At 38.4% G+C, this 22,151-nt stretch overlaps 1 protein-coding gene across 2 annotated transcripts in view; it reads right to left on the bottom strand.

Moving 5' to 3' along the window:
• Positions 1 to 14,589: 14,589 nt before the first annotated feature.
• The window catches only part of LOC141362996 (uncharacterized), a 73,857-nt gene continuing 66,295 nt past the window's right edge, over positions 14,590 to 22,151 (bottom strand). For both annotated transcript variants that reach the window (XM_073865398.1, XM_073865399.1), the window contains one exon: positions 14,590 to 14,932. In XM_073865398.1, coding sequence (XP_073721499.1) covers positions 14,927 to 14,932 — 6 coding nt within the window. In that variant the 3' untranslated portion in view covers positions 14,590 to 14,926. The remainder of the gene's footprint in view (positions 14,933 to 22,151) is intronic.

The raw sequence follows: 22,151 nt of genomic DNA, 5'->3' as shown, positions 1-22,151 counted from the left end.
TTGTGTATTAAAAGTATCCTAATTTGTCGGAATATATTCCATATGGATTCATTTGGATTTGGATTTAACATTAAAATCGATGCATAATTTATATTAATTTTTGAAATACCCACCACTTTTAAATGTTGTGTGTAGTTGGAAGTTTTTACTTTCATTCAATAAAGCATATGTTCTGTAACATTTATATGTGTGTTAAACAATGCAAAACAATTTTTAAATATTTTTTGAAAAGATTATGAACTAGAAAATCGTTTCCTGAACCTATGGACACCTTTTTGCATCGTAATAGCCCTATATTTTAACATTTCAAAATAGGCAAACAAGGAGTTATCATTTCCAATGTAAATCTCTTTTCTTGGACTACAACAAACACACGGATTGTAGGCAACAGTTTACTTCCTGGGATTGGTGATGTAGTGAAGACCGACATTATCATAATTCCTCTCGCTTCAGACTCACAGCCTGTAAGTTAACTCCTGTTAGCACGAATCTTTCAAACATGGTTAGGAGCGTCACATTTCCGGCTGATGTCAGAGGTATTCAGACCAATCACAACGTACAGATTAGCTGGCCAATCAGGGAGACCGAGCTTTTCAAATCGATGAGTTTTGTACAAAATCAAAGAGTTTTAGGAAGAGAGTGAAATCTGGAGATACAAAAAATGTACAGTATGTGAAAAATAATGTGTTTTTTAACCATAAACCACGCAAACACATTTTATTATACCATAAAATAACGTTTTTAGCAATGAAATAGGTGCACTTTAAAACATCCGACTCTCATGCGGGACCGAAGCGGTTTGAATCTCGTGGGTGCGAGTAGGACTGATTTCATTTCTACATATTTTATTTAACAGTTACAAGAAATCACTTAATACCCTGCATAATCAATACAAGCCCGTTCATAATTTATTTTCATAAATAAAAATATTTGAAAAACATCCCCCCTGAAATTTTTCACAAATCACACCCTGTAAATAATACAGAAATAAGAATATAAAGTGCATCTTAAAAAGGTTATATTTCTTGTTTTCTTATTTTGCAGCTTTGTTGCCAATTCCTAGCATTACCAGGGTCAAATTTCAGTGTTTAAGTTCAAAATGTCCCTTGTTGTGTTCAGTGATGAATGTAAGAGATGTGAGTCTGTCCTGGTACAAAGGAAACAGTTTATTGTCCATCATCAGTGTGTCTGATCACAACATCAGACTCTCTCTACCTCTGGAGGTTGAATATCAGGACAACAACACATACAGCTGTGTGGTGTCCAATCCAGTCAGCAACAGGACTCAACAAATCAACATCACTCATTTCTGTCAGCCGTGTTCATATTATTATTATTTGGTAAGATCAGTTGTCACTGTTCTGCCAGGTGTTGTTTTTTTTGTGCTTTCTTTGATTGTTTTGGGTTGGGAAATCAAATCCAGAAGAGATAAACAGAAGAGAAAATCACAAACATCCTCAGCAACATCTGATGAATGAGCTTCTAAAACAACAATCAAATCCTCATGATCATCATTGTCACATTCACCTTGATGGACTAATCACCTGTATCCTATCATCACATCATGAAGGACTCAATGTAAGGGATCATGTACTGGCAGCTGACTGTTATTGCAGAATACCCCACACTCAGACAGTGTGATCCAGACTCAACGCAAAGCTGACTCAACTCACTGGCATTGCCGTAGCCAGCTATGAGGTCACAGAGGTCCGGACCTCGGTAATTTTTTCATATAAAAAATAAAATTTTAAGTTCTCTGAATGACTAATTAGTTTTTCAAAAAGAATCTGCATATATAATTAAGTTTTGACAGTTTACTGTATAGTTTAGTGTAAAATGACGAAGATTGGCTTAAGGTGCGACAGTGCGGGTACAGAATTTGCAGTGTTGCCAGATCCCATTGTTAAAACTCCTCTTTAGACGCAGTGTTTTAGCAATTAATGTGACACCTTGACATTATCTATCAAGTGATTGTTAGGTGAAGGTTAGTATTAGCGATTTCTCTGATTTATTTCTGAAATACAAGGTTTGGACGAACTTTGTTTTTTAAGGCCAAGTATTTTTGCTTGTTTTTCGTACTAATATCTGGCAACATGGAAGCTGAAAGTTATCAAATAAGACGCATCATTCAGCGTGAGCAGGTTATTGTTGATACTACATTAAGATAAAAGCAGTAATCATCATAATTGTGTCTGTAAGAGTATCAACAACACTATCAAAAAACAGAAAATAACTCTGGTAAAAAAGATGTAGAAGAATTGACCTTTCGCCAGCTCCTCCCCCAAAACGGCCATTGTCCAATCACACATCACAGCAACCGTTACTATGCGAGCACCTCCGACAAACATTCACGCCCGCAGCGTTTGTGAGCGGTGCATTCAATGGATAAAACATTGTGGACTGCCCCATTCAGTTAAATGTGTCGAACATTTACGAAACATAAATACATCTGCACAAAGGTAAGGCTTACAGCTAACTAGTTACAGTGTGGTCTAGATCTACTAACTAGAGGCAAGAACACAAATTGGACCAAAGTTATGATTACCATGAATATAATTGCCAGAATGTTAACCTACTCTCTATGCTAAATTTAATGAGTTATTTTGCCAACATTAGTTAACATGTTAGCTAACGCTAGCTACATTAGCTGCTGTTGTGTTGGGACTTTCAGCTCCCCAACTTTATTTTTCGTCAGTTTACGACAAAGTCGAACATAGCGCCCTTAACAATCAACTTTAAATAATTTGTTTTTATCTTTCATGTAGCATTTTATGAACGGAAAACCTACCCCTGAGTTTCCCAATCCAGTAAATGCTGTGCAATTTTATTATATTATACGTTTTATTTATTATATTATCTGTCCTGCAACTTTTAAGACAAAATAATTTCCTATTTGTGAAATCTATCACCATAAATAAAACATTATGATTCTCAAAACGGCTATCCTCAAAACAACAGACAGAGAAATGTTAGTTAGCTTTGAATGGCTTTGAAACACACGTAGGTTTAGCTAGCCAACATATCCTTGTATTTTAACAAAATAGCTACTCGCAATAGACATTAATAGATACCATATGAAAGATAACTTACTCGGCAGTGCAAGAGCATGACTGGTCCACAAGGCTGTGCTGATTGCATTTGAGTTACAGGTTATGTGGTTTCTCATTTCTTGCGTGAGACCGGTAAGCATTAGCCTCGATAGTAGTCGTGTCTCCTTCATTGCATATTTTTATATTTTGAATATATCCCTCCACTGCATACTGTAACCCCTTTTGCCTCGGGAAATCGCGGCGGTATTGCTCAAAAAAATGTCACTGACACGCACGGGTATATCGCTTTCCGTCATGGCAATCTGTCACGCTGGTCATTTGTTTGTCGGAAGTAGCAACAGTAACTAAGGGGGGCGGGGCTCGGCGAAAGGCTAATTGGGTTTAAATAAAATATGCCAAATATGTTAAAACATGTATTGCGTAAAAGACCTTAAAATGGTAAAGCTAATCTCAACAAAACATAAGCATTAAGAATTCTGTTATTTCATTTAATTTAGAAGTTAACCTTTAACAAAGTCGTGCTGAAAACAATAAGAGGACTAAACAAGTTCTTGTTTAAAATCTTGTAACGTTTTTGTTTTATATAATATTGCTTATTAAAATGATTAAAAAAATAAACATTGTTACATGAAGAAGTAATAAATAATCCAGCAGTCCCAGTCCATAAACCACTTAAATACTAGCCAGTAAATTTGTAAGTTATGTAAAGTTATGCTACAAATATACTTATTAAAAGTAAAGTTCTACTTGAGCAGTACTTCAGTTTACCTGAAAAAGTAAGAATACCAGTACCAATTGGATTTTTATTGAAATAAATGATGTCTCAAAATAACACTTAGATGTTCTTAACTTAATTTTAAGAAGTACCAAAAACAAATGTGATATATAAGCCACCAGTGTCGGCACCACGAGCAGGCCCTATAGGGGGCATGGCCCGGCCACTTGAGTCACTGTGCCCCCTTACTTCTCAAAATAACAATGAACTTAATAAATAAAAAAATGTGCTGCAAATACATTTGGTTATACAATGAATACTGATTAAAATTCTGAGTATAATTAATAAAAAATAATAATTAAAATACTTACCCACAATGCAATGCTAACATAAGCTGCGTTTACATGGACATTTGTAATCCGTTTAAATGATCAATCTGAATAAAAATGCTCCATGTAAACACCTGAATCGGACTAAAAATTGCCAATCTGATTAAAAATCTAATCCGCTTGTTAGGGGTGGTTTATACCGTTTGTAATCCGCTCAAAATGACATGTATACACTTGATCGGATGGATAACTGAAACTGGGATGCTCTGCGCATGTGCCATCTTTTCTTTTTTTAATGGCGGTTGGTAAACCCACTGAAAGGTGCATTTCCGCCACCTACAGGACGGGAGTGTGGAGCATATGCACACGTGCAATGACGTAGACTTGCCGTATAATGACATGAGACGCAAATAACTCGAGTTTCTTTTGTTGAAGAGAGTCACAAGAAGTGATTGTCTTGTTAATCTTGTTCCTATTATCCTTCCAATTCCCCATGAAGTGATACAAGACAGACAGCGTTGTCCGGTCAGTCCATGATTTATTCTCTGATTCACAAACGCGTGTGTTTGGACTCGCTCTCGCGAACGGTCTCTGCAGCAGCGCGTGAAGTAAAATACGCTTTTTGGGCACACGTGATTGGGTGTTTTTGCTGCTGCTTTATAATCAGTGAGGCACAAAGCAAATCTTGAAACAGCGTGAAACTATATTTGTGCAATGTGCGCATGTCAAATGATCAAATCTGATGTAAATCTTGTGTCATATAAACACGCACATCAATCCGATCACATTATTAAGTGTTCATGTAAACGCTATAATAGGATTTATTAATCGGAAGGATTTTAATCCGATGGAGGCAAAATGTGTCCATGTAAACGTAGCTATAGTCAGCCAGTTACATGCGTAGCCACTACATTTGAACAACACTCTTAAAGCTATCCCCAGTGTTTTGTTTGCACTGAAAGTTACTGTCACGTTCGGGGTCTCAATCGCCATGCGTGAGAACTCAATCTCTGTCTAAATAATGTACACTTGTAAGTCTTGGCATTTAAGCAAGACGAAGAAATTTCGCGACAAATTAAAGGACCTTCTTAAAAAGTTTTAAAAAGTCCTCTCGTCACCTGCAGCTCTTCTGAAGGTAAAACGCATAGTTCATTCTGGTGTTAGATATGTCAGTAACATTGTTTTCTTTTGCTGTTATTTGGTTATGTACTGGTCTTTATCATTTGCGTGAGTTATCCAGTCTTGCACTTTAACTTGTCATTATAAGTTATGGTTTTACTATAGTGAGGGATTTATTTGCGACAACAACTTGGCTGTCTGTAACAATCCCGCTAATTTCACGGCTAGTTGCTTAATGAGTAAATATATAGACATAACATTTTGATTTGATGTCTTTTATAGCTTATTTTTAAGAAATACAAACCTTCTGGGAAAACGTTTCCAGACGCATTAAAACAAGTTAAAAGTCAAAATACGAACATTCGGTTTAAACATTGTAAATAAAATCTCATATACGTTATTAATTATGCATATGTATTCTGTATTAATTCGTAGGTATTAAACTGTCCCTGTTAACGTGACTCGCTCGCACTCGCAGTACCCGGGTGAAGCTGTGTTTCAGGTGGTTGTTCAAGGAATAAAATACCTTTGAATGTTGCGACTGGCCAATCAGTACCGAGCATTTTACAGTGCCATGTAGTAATAATAATAATAAAATAATAAGATGAACCAGGTGCCCCCCCAGTGAAACAGGAGGCCCCCTCATTCTGTATTCTCTGGCGGCGACACTGTAAGCCACAAAATGAGTGCACGAAAATAGTACATTTACTAAGTGTGTATTTTATTTAATTGCACTTTTTTCACCTGGGATAGCATTTGTTGAGTGGAGTGATATTAAACAAACAAGTAGTAGTGGTCAAAATGGCTATGAGGTGGTTTCCTGGACAGGGTTTATAGTCCCAGACTAAAATACATATTTGAGCTGCCTTAATTAATAAAAACATACTGTATATCATAACATATATCAGTGCTATTGTTTTTACTTGAGATACAAACCAGTATTTTTGTAAAGTATGTTTGTAAAAACTAATTAAAAGTCCTAATATAACTAAGGCCTAGACCTGGATTAATCTAAACTTTGTCTGGGAAACTGTCCCTATGTGTTTATAGTTTTGAGCAGTTTTGGGGTATTTATCACACATCACTGCCATCTTAATCTGAAGGATGCTTTGAGGGCAACCTTTGGGTGCATCCCAATTCAGGGGCTGCAGCATTCCAAGGCCATATTTGAAGGCCAATGATGTCACCGGGCCGCAACAAAGGCTGTCCCAATTTGAAGGCTCCTTCACATGCAGCCTCCAAATGCAGCCTTTCTTTCCCCTGAATCCCAAGATCCATAGATGGATCCTTTACAGCCTTGGCTAACCAAAGATTCAATGCACGCCTGTGACGTCTGGGTATTTTGAAGAACTTTAGTTATATAAAAGTGTATATTTTGCAAATTAAATGTGTTTTACTATTACAAATGTTTTAAGGAGGTGAATTATTATTATTGCTGCAATATTGTGCATGTTGTGTTTTAAATTTGTATATTTCTAAGTTTGGTAAATTTTACTGTTGGGTAGTTTAATAAAATAAAATAAAAAATATCTGCCTCCATATTTATTTTTCTAAGTCAGATATGTCTCAGCTGTTGTGTCCCACTGACAAGCATAGTGGGTGGGAACAGCAAGTTATGCAACTCCCCCCATAGGCTAAACTGGGGCACCGTAAGGGGGGAGGCTTAGGATGATTCTAAGGGCCCATGAACTTTTGGGGGACCCAGCCACAAAAGTACATAATGTGACACTGGAGCAATGCAGTTTTCAATTCTTTCCACTGTAAAGTCTTCGCTCTGTTCACCCCAGTTAAAAAAACAAGGTGATTTACATTCCCTGTTTTGTGTTATGATTCTGACGCCAAATCAGCCCTATTAGCTGTTTTTATTAATGTAGCCCGTACTATAAATGCTAAAGTCTGTGGCACAGACCTTGAAAAATCACGACTGGCCAATCAGAATCAGGTATTCCAGAAAGCTGTGTAATAACCAGCACTCATGCTGACTCTGTGTGCATCACTTCTCACAGTGTACATGTGCATAGAAATTCTGTATTATTATGCCTGTATTATTATAATTATTATTATGCCCAGATTTGCTGCTAGGTTTTCTGGGTGCCCTGGCTAGCTTCTACTCCCACATAGAGATTAGCAAGGGACCCAGCAGAACCTCGTACTTCTCTTATCCAAATTTATTTTCTCTCTAGCCTTTGAGCTTTATTTTTTTTACCTCCTGTTGTTGAACTTTGTTTTTGATTATAAATCAGTTTTTCTAAATGCACGTAGACCCTGTAAGATGAGTATTTCACATTTTTAACACCCCATTATAATAAGGAAATTACAGATGAAGAAATTACAATGAGCCATTTTTTCACATGCTTGCAGAGAATGGGATACAAAAACGAAGTTACTTGGTTGATCTTTTTCACATTTTCTAGGATGATAGAAGCACTGGGGACACAATTATAGCACTTAAACATGGACAAGGCCAGATTTTCATGATATGTCCCTTTTAATAAATTGACTGCAGACAAAGTTATAGCACAAGCTTGGTTTTATTACAGATAACTTACTCAGCATGTGGATTTAATTTGTTTAAAATAGATTTTTGTTGTTTTAACTTTTTAACGTTAATGCAATTCATTCCAGTGTTTCTTCACTAAATGGCAGTAATGTTTTTGTTTACCAGCAAGATTAAATAAAACAGAATCATCACATACAGCAGAACATCAATCCTCATTTATATACACAACCTGCACCAGGAGGGGCCCTGGGAGGCGTGGCCCGGCCACTTAAGTCACTGTGCCCCTTACTTCTCAAAATAATAATGAACTTGATCATTTAAAAAAGTGTGTGGCAAATTAATTTGGTTATACAATGAATACTCGTTAAAAGTAAGTATATATTAAGTATAATTAAAAATTAAAGACTAACCCATAATGCAATGCTAACATAGTCAACTACATACACGCAGCCAGCCACTACTTGAACAACACAAAGTTCTTAAAGCTATTCTCAGTGTTTTGTCAGCACTGAAAGTTGCTGTCACGTTCGGGTCTTCCATCACCATGCATGAGAACTCATTATCTGTCTAAATAATGTTTATACAGATCACAGATGAGCCATGAGCCACATCAGAATAAAATACTTTGGAATGTTGCGACTGGCCAATCATAACCAAGTATTTTAGAATGCCATGATGTAGTATTAATAATAATAATAAACTACTACTAATAATAATAAAATAATAAGGTAAACGAAGTAGCCCCCAGTGAAACATGGAGGCCCCCCTCATTCTGTATTCTCTGGTGTTGGCCAACATAAGAGTGAGTTTCTGACCTCAGCTTACATTTAACATACTAAAAATACTGGCAAGTTGTTAAGAAAAAAACATAACTTTAAACAAATGCTTTAACATAGTACAAAATTGAGACAGATAGTACAACACATATGGAAAACTAAAATAAGACAAAAAAACACAGAAAGAGAATAGAATACACTGGATCAGATGTTAAAATGTCGCAGATTCAAGTTACAGGATATTGATGAAATGAAATAGTTCACATTCTAGGGAAATCCCAAGAACCAAATAAGCCATCATTTGAAAATGTTACAATTGACACACCAATGAATGTTAATTAATTCTTGTTAATGAATGTGAAATAAATAACAATAAAAAGTGTTACAACAGACCCACATTGGAACTGAACCCCTTAAACATTGATGTTTTTGATCTCAGATCAACACCGAATGGCAACACTGAAGACAAATGAGTGTGGGTATATCTGACCAGACCAAGGGTCAGTTTGCTGGGCAGGGTTTAAATCTAGTCCCAGATTAAAATGCATGTTTGAGCGGTCTTAACTGAAAACAGCCTGCACTGACATATCTTAAAATATACCAGTGCCATTGTTTTGCCTCAAGATGCACACAAGTAATGCTTGTAAAAACTTTGTAAAAATGTCCTAATATATTTAAGGCCTAGTCCTAGATTAATCTAAACCCAGACCAGGAAACCAGCCCTGATTTCCATATTTAAGCCTGAGACTTAACACTAGATCTGAAACTTTAAAAACATGAGTTGTATCTCATATTTAAGAACAATAATTGAAAAACAAGTAGGTTAATTCCAAGTTGTTTCTGATTCAAAACATGAATTTTGTGCTCCATTGCAGCCCTGTTACTAGGGATGCACCGATCCGATATTCTGGATAGGTATCGGGGCCAATCCGGCCTTTTTTGCTGGATCGGATATTAGAATAACAGGACTGATCCAACTCCGATACTGTGTGTTACCTGTGGTGTTTCTGACAAGCGATTAAAAGGACAAAGTATTATAAAGGCACCATAAACGTTTTTATGCACTATAATCAAAGTCATATTAATTCACTTGATAGCTTCATGTGAAGGAAAAAATGCACATTTAAAGACATTTACACAGAAACACTGTAACTTACTCGAAAACTGAGTTAATCCACTGGTGAAGCGGACGGATGCAACGTGTCATTCAACACACAATAATTAATTCAAAGACATCCTATTAGCCTAAATAGACTACTTAAAGCAAGGAAATGTTGCTCCTATTGAAATAGCCTAATGTAATAGTTAATTGACGGTGGATTATGAACTCGGCAAAATGGAAAAGAAAGCCCAACTGGACGCAGGATCAAATACTGCTGCTGGCCCAGTTGGTGCTGGAAAAAAAACATAATAAAAGGGAAATTTGGCACTGAGATATCAAGCAAATCTAAGTGTGAGACATGGGATCAGCACCTAAGCCCTTTTACGTTCCTTTGTGAATAGGTCTTTGTGAGTTAGGAGTCCTCTCAACTTATTTTAAGCTGTCCCAGACTTAGGTGCTACTTTTAGGGCTAAAATGCTCCGTGAATTACTCTTAGTGAAAAAAATTAGGAGTCTTAAAGTTAGGAGTGACACGCTCATTATTTTTAGGAGATGCTCCTAAATTCGCCAGTGAGGAGCTACTTTTAGCCTTAAAATTCTTTGTGAATACGGCCCCTGTTTTATAAAGTCTCAGTTAACAGTTGTATGGATGCAATTCATGGTGAGCACATGATGCATCTATTCTCTTTGTGTGTTTTTTTTCTTTACGCACCTGCGATGTGCATAAAAGGTCAGGTTAAGTGCATAATTCCCAAAATACCCATCTGCACACTAAAGCTTTTATACCGTGACATTCTTGCACAATTAAGGAATATATATTTAGCATACTTATTTGGTCAAACGTGCCTATTTTATTTTCTCCTAAACACTGCCATGGTTAATAATTATTAATGTTCTTGTAACTTGTAAATCATTTTAAATTATTGTTTTTTTACATTTAAAATTATACTAGATGTAGCTGAAAGCACATTGTGGGCCCTATCTTCCACCCAGCGCAATTGACTTTGTCAGTGACGCATGTATCATTTCGTATTTTGCACCGGCGCACAGCGGGTTTTTCCCTCCACAGACGCACGTCGGCAAACTAGGGAATGAACTTGCGCTCCCTGGGCGGTTCAGCGCAAAAAAGGAGGCGTGCTCCGGCGCAAACCATCCCTGATGCTATTTTGCAGTTTCAAAAAACAATTGCGCTACTAACAAAAAAAAAAACTAGTCTAAAGTCAGTGGCGCGTTGCGCGTGGTTACGCCCAAACCACACCTATGAATAATGAACCTACTTCAGACCAACCCCTTATTGATTTGCGCCCGGCGCAAGACTTATTTCTCCCGCCGAGAAAATAGCAACAGCGCCCAAGATCTGCCCACAAAGTCACTTGCGCTTTGCGCTACGCACTTGCGTTTCAGATCGTTAAAATAGGGCCCTGTGTGTGTGTGTGTGTGTGTGTGTGTGTGTGTGTGTGTGTGTGTGTGTGTGCGGCTGCGCGAAAAGTCGCACATGGAAATTGTTTGGTGGTGCTTTTGGTGCTAACATTTATACATCTAAATCCATATATTTCTCTATTTAAACATCCTACCGCACGGCACACACCCGTTGTAACTGCCATCGTTAATGTAGAAGATGCAAGCATTGTTTGGAAAACTTATATGGATTATGTGCCTGGTCGCCGCACTGAGGCTCGCTTTTAAAGAGGCGTTGCTAAGTGGGAGAGTTTATTGCGTTAAAGAGCAAAATGCCGCTCCAGTATTAGAACATCTACCGGAGAAGTTAACATCGGATACGGATTTTGCTGAGTATCAACATCCCTTGTCACAACAACAATGGATAGACTTCCAGGATAGTGAGAGGGCCTTCAGAGCGAGGCTGAACACCAGACCAGAAAAGAGACGCTTTACTACCTCTGGAGATCCAAAAGAATGGATACGTTTAATAAAGCTGCTAATTGGAGTGTTTTTTAGGAACGGCATTTTCCAAACTGTGACTCGCGGAGAAAAGCAACTTGGATTTCCGCTGCTGAAATATGTGACGCGGATTTTAAAAAAGTTTCCCCTTGAACAACAAACGTTGGAAACCTTGACAACGTCTACCATCGCAGACTGGATTGAGACGCAACTGCGTTTTATCCGCGATGTGATTCAACCACAGCTAGGACCCATCACAGCCCATAAACGTCAGAAACGAGTGAGTAGAAATAAGCTTGCTTATTTGTGGCAGCATAGGAAATCAAAGGCGATTCAGATCATCCTGAATAGTAGTGAGTATATTGAGCCACTCACCTGTCCTTGTGATACTACATTGATAACGAGTTACTATAAAAATAAATGTTTAAGGCAAACATCAAGCAACGACCCTCTTCCATCTCCACCTTGGAATAATAGTTTGCAATATGTAAGTCCCACTGACTTTCCAAACTCAATGTACTTTTCAACAACTGAAGTAGAGACTGTTTTACATAGTTTACCAAACAACAAGGCATGTGGTATAGATGGAGTTACATATGAAAACCTAAAAACTGCACAAATTTGTAACACGTTAACATCCATTTTTAATGTCTGCCTGGAAAATAGGAGAGTGCCTGAGTCCTGGAAAGGAGCAATGATTTATCGTATTCCAAAAAAAGACAATATACCTAAGGATCCATCAACATGGAGGGATATTTCTCTCTTACCTACAATCTATAAAGTGTTCATGAAGTGTGTCCTGTCTCGCGTGCTTCCCTGGCTGGTTAATAATAGCATCTTGTCACCAAAACAGAAAGCCTATATTAATAGACAAGGAATGAATGAACATGTATTTTGTCTTAAAACTGGAATAGACGATTTTAAACATGAATCTTGTAAATTTTATTCTGTCTTTTTGGATTTTCGTGATGCTTTTGGAACTTTAAATCACAATGTTATGACTAAGGCTCTTGAGGAAATCCAACTACCTCAGGTGTTCACTGAAATAGTAAAGGATGTATATAGTTCATCCTTTATACAGGTTATCTGTGGAAAACAGCTAACAGATCCAATACCTCTCCAAGTCGGCATAAAAACAGGCTGCCCATGGAGTGCTGTGAATTTTGTACTCGCCACTAATGGGTGGATTAAGTGGTTGTGTGATTGTGCTCCACCCAACGTGTTTTCCCCTAACCCTGTACAAGCCTATGCTGATGACATCCAATTGGCCTCTCGGGAAGAGAGTGTTATTAAGAACATGCTTGTCAGAACAGACTTATTTACGAACTGGTCAGGTCTGCAAATTAAGCATTCAAAATGTGCTGTTTTCTACCAGAGACGAAGCGGGGGAAACCGTTGGTACAAATCCAAAGCTGATCGAATACCTGAGTTTACTATCAACACAGAACCGATTCGTGTGTATGACCTGCATGAGACGTACACCTATTTGGGTCATAAATTTAATATAGCAGGGGAGTGGAAGGAGCAGGTTGAGTACATTGTTACTGAGTATATTTCCAGGATGGACTTAATTGATGCCTCACCACTTCCTTTGCTCATGAAGCTGGAGGCCATTAGACAGATTGCCCTGTCTAGAATACAACATCTCTTTGCCAATGTCCACCTTATGAGTAAGACCCTGAGTCAATTGAATGATAAAACGGTTTCTTTAGTAAGAAAGTGGTTTGGATTGAACACTCATACTACTAGAGACATAATTTTCCAGTCTAAACAAGACGGTGGTCTTGGTGTTCCAAATGTGGAGTGGATATACAATGCAACAAGATTGTCACATCTTATTAAAATGTTAAACAATGATGACAATACTGTCAGAGAGCTTGCTAGATCCTCTCTGCTTCTGGACATGAAAAGACGCAAAGTCCCTTGGGCAGGAGAGGGAGAGTCAAGCTTTCTGGGTTTTAAGAGAAAATCTAATTGTAAGATGGAGACACATAGTGCTGGTTTCGGGGTCTGGTCAGATTGGCCTGACCTTAATGACCTTTGTGTAAAACTTGGAGTATCCCTGGACTGGGTGAAACCTGATATAGACACCATAATTGTTTCTGAAGATCTTATAACCGATCGTTTAACCTCAGCAAGGGCTATTGTTGTGGATACAGGATTTCACCTATCACCAGACAATGCACGAAGGTACCTTGTAAGGCTACAACAACAACGACAGCAGCAACACTGGATTGGTCTTAAACTACAGGGAAAGATTGCTTGTATTCTTACTGCAGACCATTCTGTTTCTCACTCAATACTCAGAAACTCTGTGGTTGATGAAGACATAATGACTTTTGCAATCAAAGCCAGATTGCAAGTCCTTCCAACTAGACTCAATCTTTCCCTTTGGTACCCTAATTCATTTTCTTCACACTGTTTGCACCATGATAACCAGTTAATCATTGAATCCCTGTCTCATGTTTTGAATGGATGTTATGCATATAAGGGAATGTATGTTGCCAGACATGACAGAATCGTTGACTTACTGGTTGAAAATATAATTCCATGTGTTTCACAGTCTACAAAAATCCATAAGAATGTATGTGTCTCACCTTGCATGTTCAAACTCTGTAATAGTGTAAATAATGTGTTTTCAAATGTTACTGCAAAAAAACCAGATGTTGTTGTTGTTGATGAGAACAGCAGAGAAGTGACCATTCTTGAAGTAGGTTGTACATTTGATTACAGTCTGGAAGAAGCCTACCTTACTAAGCTCTTAAAATACCAGCCACTTAAAGACATTGTTGCGCAGCTGGGGTACAAATGTAAGTTTTTGGTATATATATTTGGAAGCTTAGGTAATGTCCACAGACAAGTGGTCAGAGGTCTGCAAATTGCTGGTCTCCCTAAGCCAAGAGCAAAAGCTCTTGCAAAATTTTGTTCAATTTCAGCAATAATTGGTAGTCGGCACATATGGAGAAGGCGTTGCTATTTGTACCCATAAACTGAGACCAGAGGCAATGATTATTGGATTACAATGCTTGTATCTAAGATTGTTTGTGTTCAATGAAATTTATTGTAAAATGTGAACACAAATAAAATATTAAAATGTGTGTATTAAATTGTTAAAAAAATACAGTAGTATCCGATCAGCAGGTATTGGTATAGGCCGATATTCAGAATTCGGGTATCAGAATCGGAGATGGAAAAAGTGGTATTGGTGCATCCCTACCTACTACATACATAATGCAAAAACTATTATGTCACATTAAATAATGAGGACATGTTTGTCTATTTACACAAAAGCAAATGAATTTTTGTTACACAAAGTTGTTTCACAACTTAACAATTGATTTTTAGTTGTCAAACGTTGTGTAGCTGTGTTTGAAGTCTTCACTTTTGTTATATACTGCATTCAGTGACTATGGACCATTGCTGTTGGAGGGCTGCTTTCAGTACTGTAAGAAAACAAAGTATCACAGGTGTTAATAGGTCATGCAGGGGTGTTGCTAGGGTTCTCAGGGGCTTAGACCCTGAGAACATGACCTGTTCAAACATAATGTTTATGAAAATAATAAAAATTGTAAATAAAACAAAAAACAGAAATAAAAACATTTAAAATACCAAACCAGCTTTTTCACTTCAAAAGCCGGCTTCTCTATTGAGATGGAGTGTGTGTGCTGCCTCCCCTGCGTGCTTCATCACTTCGCCACCAAAAATGAGTGTTATCTATAAAGGTAAATTAGCGCCTAAAAGATTTGCATGTGCAGGATAAAATTTGTAAGAATATACTTGACATTGCAAGCTTAAAATAAATGTGCATGCACAAAAACAGTTTTGTAAATGTGTAAATCAGTTGCAAGTGTAAGAAAACAAGTTTTGCAATAGGGCTGTGCAAAAAAAAAAATCGCCTGCAATTCTCATTCGTGTTTCATCAGTAAAGCCAGTTCTTTGATTAGCCGCAAATCGCCATCACGCTCTTTCAGAAGGAGCGGCATTTACTACAGAGAGCCGTAGTTCACCAAGAAGCTCGGAATAATTGCATAGATTATTGAAGTCAATTTTCCTCTACTAAAAACGTGATTCTCTGTGAAATACGGATCTGTGTAGTAAATGCCGCTCCTTCTGATGCGCTCCATCTGAAAGCAGCTGATGGTGATTTACTACTAATGATTTTGTCACGAACGGTTAACAAGAGTTAGGACGCAAGTGCAGAGTTCATAAATATATAACATTTATTTACAAAATATGAAACAAAACACGAGGAGCAAAACAACGGACAGATAAATAAAACAGGAACACGCAATATAAGGAACAGGAACAGACGTGGAATAGCGACAATGATCCGGCAGTGAACATAACACAAACAAGGGCTTAAATAGACAGACTAAATGACATACAGGTGTGATGAGGCAAGTAATCAGTCAATGAATGTCCAGGTGACAACAATCGGAACAAATGCAAAACATGTCACGGATTATCGTGACAGATTTACACATGAGAATCGTATGCAATTTTTTGCACAGCCCTATTTTGCAACCTTGTAATGTTAATCGTAAGTGTAATTTATGTCTTGTACACTGAAACCTACATTTGTCTGTGTGCATTATAGTAGTATTCCTGCAGCCTCATGGACGATACTGAGACAACTATTGCAGTTATTGAACCAATCAGAAAATCAGTGTTTTCCAAAAGTGTAAGCACGGAAAAACTGAGGTCAGATGCATACAGTTCATACTTATTTAGTGTAAATATGAAGTTTCAGTTTACAAGACATAAAGTACACTTACGATTATTAGTACAATGATGCAAAACTTGTTTTCTTACGCTTGCAACTTGATTCACACCTTTACAAAACTGTTTTTGCGCATGCAAATTTATTTTACGCTTGCAATGTCACATAAAATCTCACAAATTTTATTCTGTGCATGCAAATCTTTAAGGTGCTAATTTAATTTAATTTAATTTGTGCCATTCTCTCACGTCACAGCAGATTGTGTCTTTTTAAAGATGTAATTTCGTCCTTGCAGTTCCAGGTGTGGCAATTACATGGGTCTCACAGATGGTCATGACCACTGTCTCTTGTGCTTGGGCATTCACACGCTGAGGTTGTGTTCAATGAGGCGTCATGTTCCCATTGCAGGAGCACCCCCCAATCGCCGCGCACCATCAAGATGGCGGTTCCAAAACTCCGGAGGGACGATCGATCACCGCGTCACCGGGCTGACTAGGCCAGTTGGTATTTCCTCCGGCTCTTAGCACTCAAATCGACTGCCAGTAGAGGTGCTGGTGGAGATGGCTGGGTCATGTTCTACGATGCCTCCGGTATTCGTCAGCTCTCCTGTCTGTTGCAGCATTGGAGGGGGGGTTGTTATTCTCTGACACCAGCGTGGATCCACTTCCACCTTCAGGCCGGGTAGTGCAGCCCACAGTTGACTTAACCTTCGCCTGCTGGGAGGCGGCCTCTGTATTTAACACTATGGCATTACTGCAGGTTCATCAGACCAAGGCTCTGATGGATCTGCACGAGGGAGGTCATGACTCAGCTCTCTATACAGACCTTTGTGCGGCTACCGACTTGGGGCTCCATGCAACCAAGCCATGCAATGTCCATGTTGGTGGTCCAGGACCGCCATCCTTGGCTGTGTCTTACGGACATGAAGGAGGTCGACAAGAGCAGTCAGCCTGCTTCTCGCTGAGAGCATCCTGCTACAGCCACCTTAATTTCTCCATCCAGCCCGCTACACGAAAAAGAAGTGTAAGCACCCCTGGGTCGGGCGACCTGGAGACAGAGGGGACCGCTCTTCATAAGCCTTTGTTAAGTTATGACATTTTTTTCAGAAGGCATCCACACTTAGGGCTTTCTCGGTTATGAAATTTGGCTGACAGTTCATTGTCTAGTAAATTCTAACGATTATGACGGTTAATTGACTGTTTAGGGCTTTGATGATTAATTGTCTGTATTATTGGTTTGACATTTAATTCTCTTTTTTGTTGTTCATGAATGTGTGAATTCTCATACATTGTTGTCATAATTTAAATTAAATATTTTGCTAAGTTTACCTGGCAGTAAAAATAAATACACATAACACATATTTAAAAATAATTATTTAATGAATATAACTTTCAAAAACTTAAAATTCTTCATAAGAAATAAACACAATGAATAAAAATGCAACCAAAATAAACTGACTATACCAGAACAGGCCTTAAATAGTAGCCAATGCTACTAAGGTCATATTAGTACTGGACCACATGTCTGTAGTGGCTACAAAAAATCTTTAAGAATAGTAGGGATCGACCGATATGGATTTTTTTGTGCCGATGCCGATACCGATTTTTTCCCATCAGCTTTAGCCGATGACCGATACAGGCTGCCGATTTTCTTTAGCCGATATTTGGAGCCGATACTGCTTTTCCTCATTCAGTTTATATCATAAAAATGACACAATGATAAAACCAAATGTTACAGCTCTTAATTTAAAAAAGGAAAATTTATTGAACTACATTTAACAAATAGTAAGGTGAGGTAGAACAAGTAAGAAAATTCAGTGCTGCTTAAAATACATAAATAAAATAATAATTACACCATTGCACACAGTAGCAACAACCAAGCAGCATAACAAGGGGAACACTTTACTTTATCCATGAAAGTAACCAACTATTTACAACCTATTTAATGCTTAGGTCTAAGTTTTAGTGCACTTAACTTAATCTCTTGTAGAGCAAATGTCTTTAATAAGAAGACAAGGAAAATGTAAACAGCAATACTGATCAAAAAACAACTTAAAAAGAATTCTGAATAACATGCCAATTGCCCCACTTCTGTACCTCACACACCCTCTTGCCCTATAATAAATGCGAGGGATAGTTAGTTTGCCTCAGCTCGCTTAAAACGCATAAAACTGAACAAATACATGAGGATTTGTGTACGGACTTCGGTCAGATAGTAGAGCGCGCGTGCACGTGGGAGAGGTGCAGTGAGACGTGGATGAGAGAGTGCATGTATCTTTGCGCTCCCAGTGAACAGAAATGTTGACAAAACTTACAAAAAAAACACTTCTCCGGTCACATAAAAGTCATGTGGGAACTGTTTGGAACTAAGTGCTTTGGGTCATATTTCTTATTTTTTTCCGCTGACAAATTCCGCGAAACTCCGTGTCAACAACCATAAACGTATGCAACCATGAACTGCGCTCTCCACAATGACGAGAAACTATCAGCAATGGATATTAATTTTTAGCCTTTTACTACTACATATATTTATGGAGATGAAAATTAAAAACCCAGCATGTCCAGCTATGATCAGCTGTTCGGCTGATGACCTGCGTTCGCTTGCGGCATTATGAGCACGCGTCGCGTCCAAACGTCAGACTGGTGGTCGCTGAATAAAACTCCTATAAATACCACGAAATCACGGAACAACGTCAGCATTATTTAATCATATGATGTTCGTAACAGCTGCCGTATGCATACGGTTAGCCTAAAGGCTATTTGAAGCTCCCTAAATACAATGGCAAGCAGTTTTATAGGCATTCGCGTTTTCCATTATGACCACCAAACTTTCTTAGCTATGATTGCACGCACATATAGAGCAACGTGTTAACACTTTCAAAGTATATGGCAATATTTCAGTCAAACGATGCTTTTAAAAGATGCTTTGAAGTTTAAAGCTTACCAGAGCAGGCTTGGAGCGCTCCGCTCTGCTAGTGGGGGGAGGGGCAATGCACGGGCTGCAGGCAGCCTCCAGCAACACAGAGCTGCCTGTGGGCGCCTGTCTGTAATTAATGCCGGGGAAAAGCTATCGGCGAACGCAAGCCGCGAATCGGCCGATGCCGATACACCTAAAACCTGCTAAAATCGGCCCGATGTATCGGCCGGCCGATATATCGGTCGATCACTAAAGAATAGCATAATCTACTTCCCTAAATTTGGAATTGCTGTTTTGGAAATGTATGTATTCTGGCTTTGCAATGTATTGTCAGTGAGGGAGCGACATCTAATATGGTCTCATTTATACAGGTGCTGCAGCTCCCCTTGTGTTTTTTAGAGAGATGTGCAATCATTGCGGTGATCTGAAATCATCGCAATAAGGTTAAACAATCATGAGGAGATGATTATTTCATCATTGTGACAACCCTACTCACACGTCAAATAGAGCGACTTCCCCTCCCCTCTTCAGGTTTCTTAGGAATTCAGAAGCTACGAACGGCCGCAAAACTGCCCATCCTCCCCTTCCTCTATCTCCAGCAGGTGTGTCAGGGAGCTTGGTTACCCCGCTTCGGAGTCCCACCATCTTACTTGTGGCTTCTTACTGGCCCACCAGGACATGGTTCCCGGAACTCATGCTCCTCGCAAGAGCCCCCCTGTTGGATTCCTTTGAGAAAGGATCTTCTTTCTCAGAGAGGGGGCAGAATATGGCACCCTCTTCCCGACCTGTGGAACCTCCCCTTATGGTCTCTGAACAGGATGCAGAGGTTCTAACCGGGTTACCCTGAGGGGTAGCTAATACCATCACTTCAGCTCGACCACGGTCCACGAGATGCGCCTATGCGCTCTAATGGAACTGGTTTACCTGTTCCTCTTAGCGAGAGAACCCCTGAGAATGCCCGATCAGCATCGTGCTTTCTTTCCTGCAACAACAGTCAAAAATCAAAGTGTACATTGCCGCTAAATCCACTCACCATGCCCTGATAAACTGCAGGTGAGTGGGACATGATGTCCTGGTAATTAGGTTTTTAAGAGGAGCGAGGAAATCCTCCTCACCCTACTCTCTTTCTCTATCCCTCCATTGGCATACCAGTTGTTTTATTATTACTTAATGATGATGTTTAATAGTTGTGTGCTGCGAACAGTGTCTAATGAATGCACACTCCAAAATCTTGCCGGAAGTAGTAGGTCTTCTGCAAACTTTATGCAGTGGATAATTATTGCTTAACAGCTGAATCTAAGCAAAATATGCTCCTACAACCACGATATTTTACTGTTGGTATGATGTTCTCTTTCTAAAATGCTGTTACTTTTACGCCAGATGTAATGGGACACACACCTTCCAAAAAGTTCAACTTTTTCACCAAAGGTCTTGGGGATCATCAAGATGTTTTCCGGCGAAACGGAGAAAAGCCTTTATGTTGTTGTGGGGTCTTTTGTGACCTCTTAGATGAGTCATCACTGCGCTCTTGGGGTAATTTTGGTCAGCTGGCCACTCCTGTGGAGGTTCACCACTGTTCCATGTTTCCGCCATTTGTGGATAAATGCTCTCACTGTGGTTCGCTGAAGTCCCAACACTTTAGAAATGACTTCATAACCTTTTCCAGACTGATAGATCTGAATTACTTTCTTACTCATTTCTGTGGATCTCAACATGATGTGTAGCTTTGAGGATATTTTGGTCTACTACACTTTGTCAGGCAGGTCCTATTTAAGTGATTTCTTGATTGTGAACAGTTGTGGCAGTAATCAGGCCTGGGTGTGGCTATTGAAACCGAACTCAGGTGTAATAAACCACAGTTATGTTGGGCCATGTTATGCCCAGGGCCATGGGGGTTTGTATTTTTTTTCTTCATAGCTTCATTTAAAAACTGCATATTGTGTTTACTTGTGTTCTCTTTGATTAATATTTAAATTTGTTTGATGATCTGAAACATTAAACTGTGACAAACATGCAAATAAATCTGGAAGGGGCCAACACTTTTTCACACCACTGTATATTGAATATGTCCTTTTCTATCTTCAACTTATCTGTTCTACTTTTTTCATCACACTTTACAAATGTCTGCATTTGAGAAACACAAACGTTATTTGTTTATTTATTTACAAATACACAATTTATTTTTTCATAAATTGATTTGTTCATTAGGTAACACTTACAATAAACATTAGTAAATGCATTATCTAATATGGACTAACAATAAATAAATAGCATTTAACTCTTTCCCCACCATTGACAAATTATCTCGTCAATTAAGAAAAAAACCTCCCTGCCAATGACGAGTTTTTACGCCAATCCATATTTCCGGTACTATCCACTAGGTGGCATTTTTGAAGAAACCTGCACATATTTGAGGCACTGACTGGCAACTTTTTTTTAAAAAACGCTTGTGGGGAAAAGAGTTAATATTTTTTTGTTAATGATAGTAAATGCCAATACAGTTGTTTATTGTTACAGTTACAACTTTTGCTTTTAATAATGTAGGTGCATGATTGTCCATTTTAAGGTCTTTGTTCTGACGTGTCGTTTGAACTTGAAAATAGTTAAACATAATGTGCATAACTTAAAAAATACAATTGGATATTCCAATTAATTTATTATGTCCCCTTTTGATCCGCAATAAACACTAAAGAAAATAAATGAAACACCTAATTACTCAAGTTCAGATTCCATGAAGACTGTGATGGTCAAAAAGTTAGTTTGACCTAGTTCCTTCACGCACACCTGGCTGTGGTAATTCAACACCATATATACATTAAGCGCCCTCTATTGGCGTGAAAGAAAACTACAAACCCAACATAACCAAATGGCTCCTACAAATAATATATTAGTAATTGTGGAAAATAACATGAACTAAGTTTAATAAATGCAGTAGAAGTATTGCTCATTGTTAGTTCATGCTAGCTTAATGCATTAACTAATTGTTAACTAATTCTGTTACATTTACATTATTGTAAAGTGTTACA

The sequence above is a fragment of the Misgurnus anguillicaudatus genome, unplaced genomic scaffold, assembly GCF_027580225.2.
Source record: "Misgurnus anguillicaudatus unplaced genomic scaffold, ASM2758022v2 HiC_scaffold_31, whole genome shotgun sequence".
NCBI lineage: Eukaryota > Metazoa > Chordata > Actinopteri > Cypriniformes > Cobitidae > Misgurnus > Misgurnus anguillicaudatus.
This window is presented reverse-complemented; position numbering and strand designations above follow the sequence as displayed.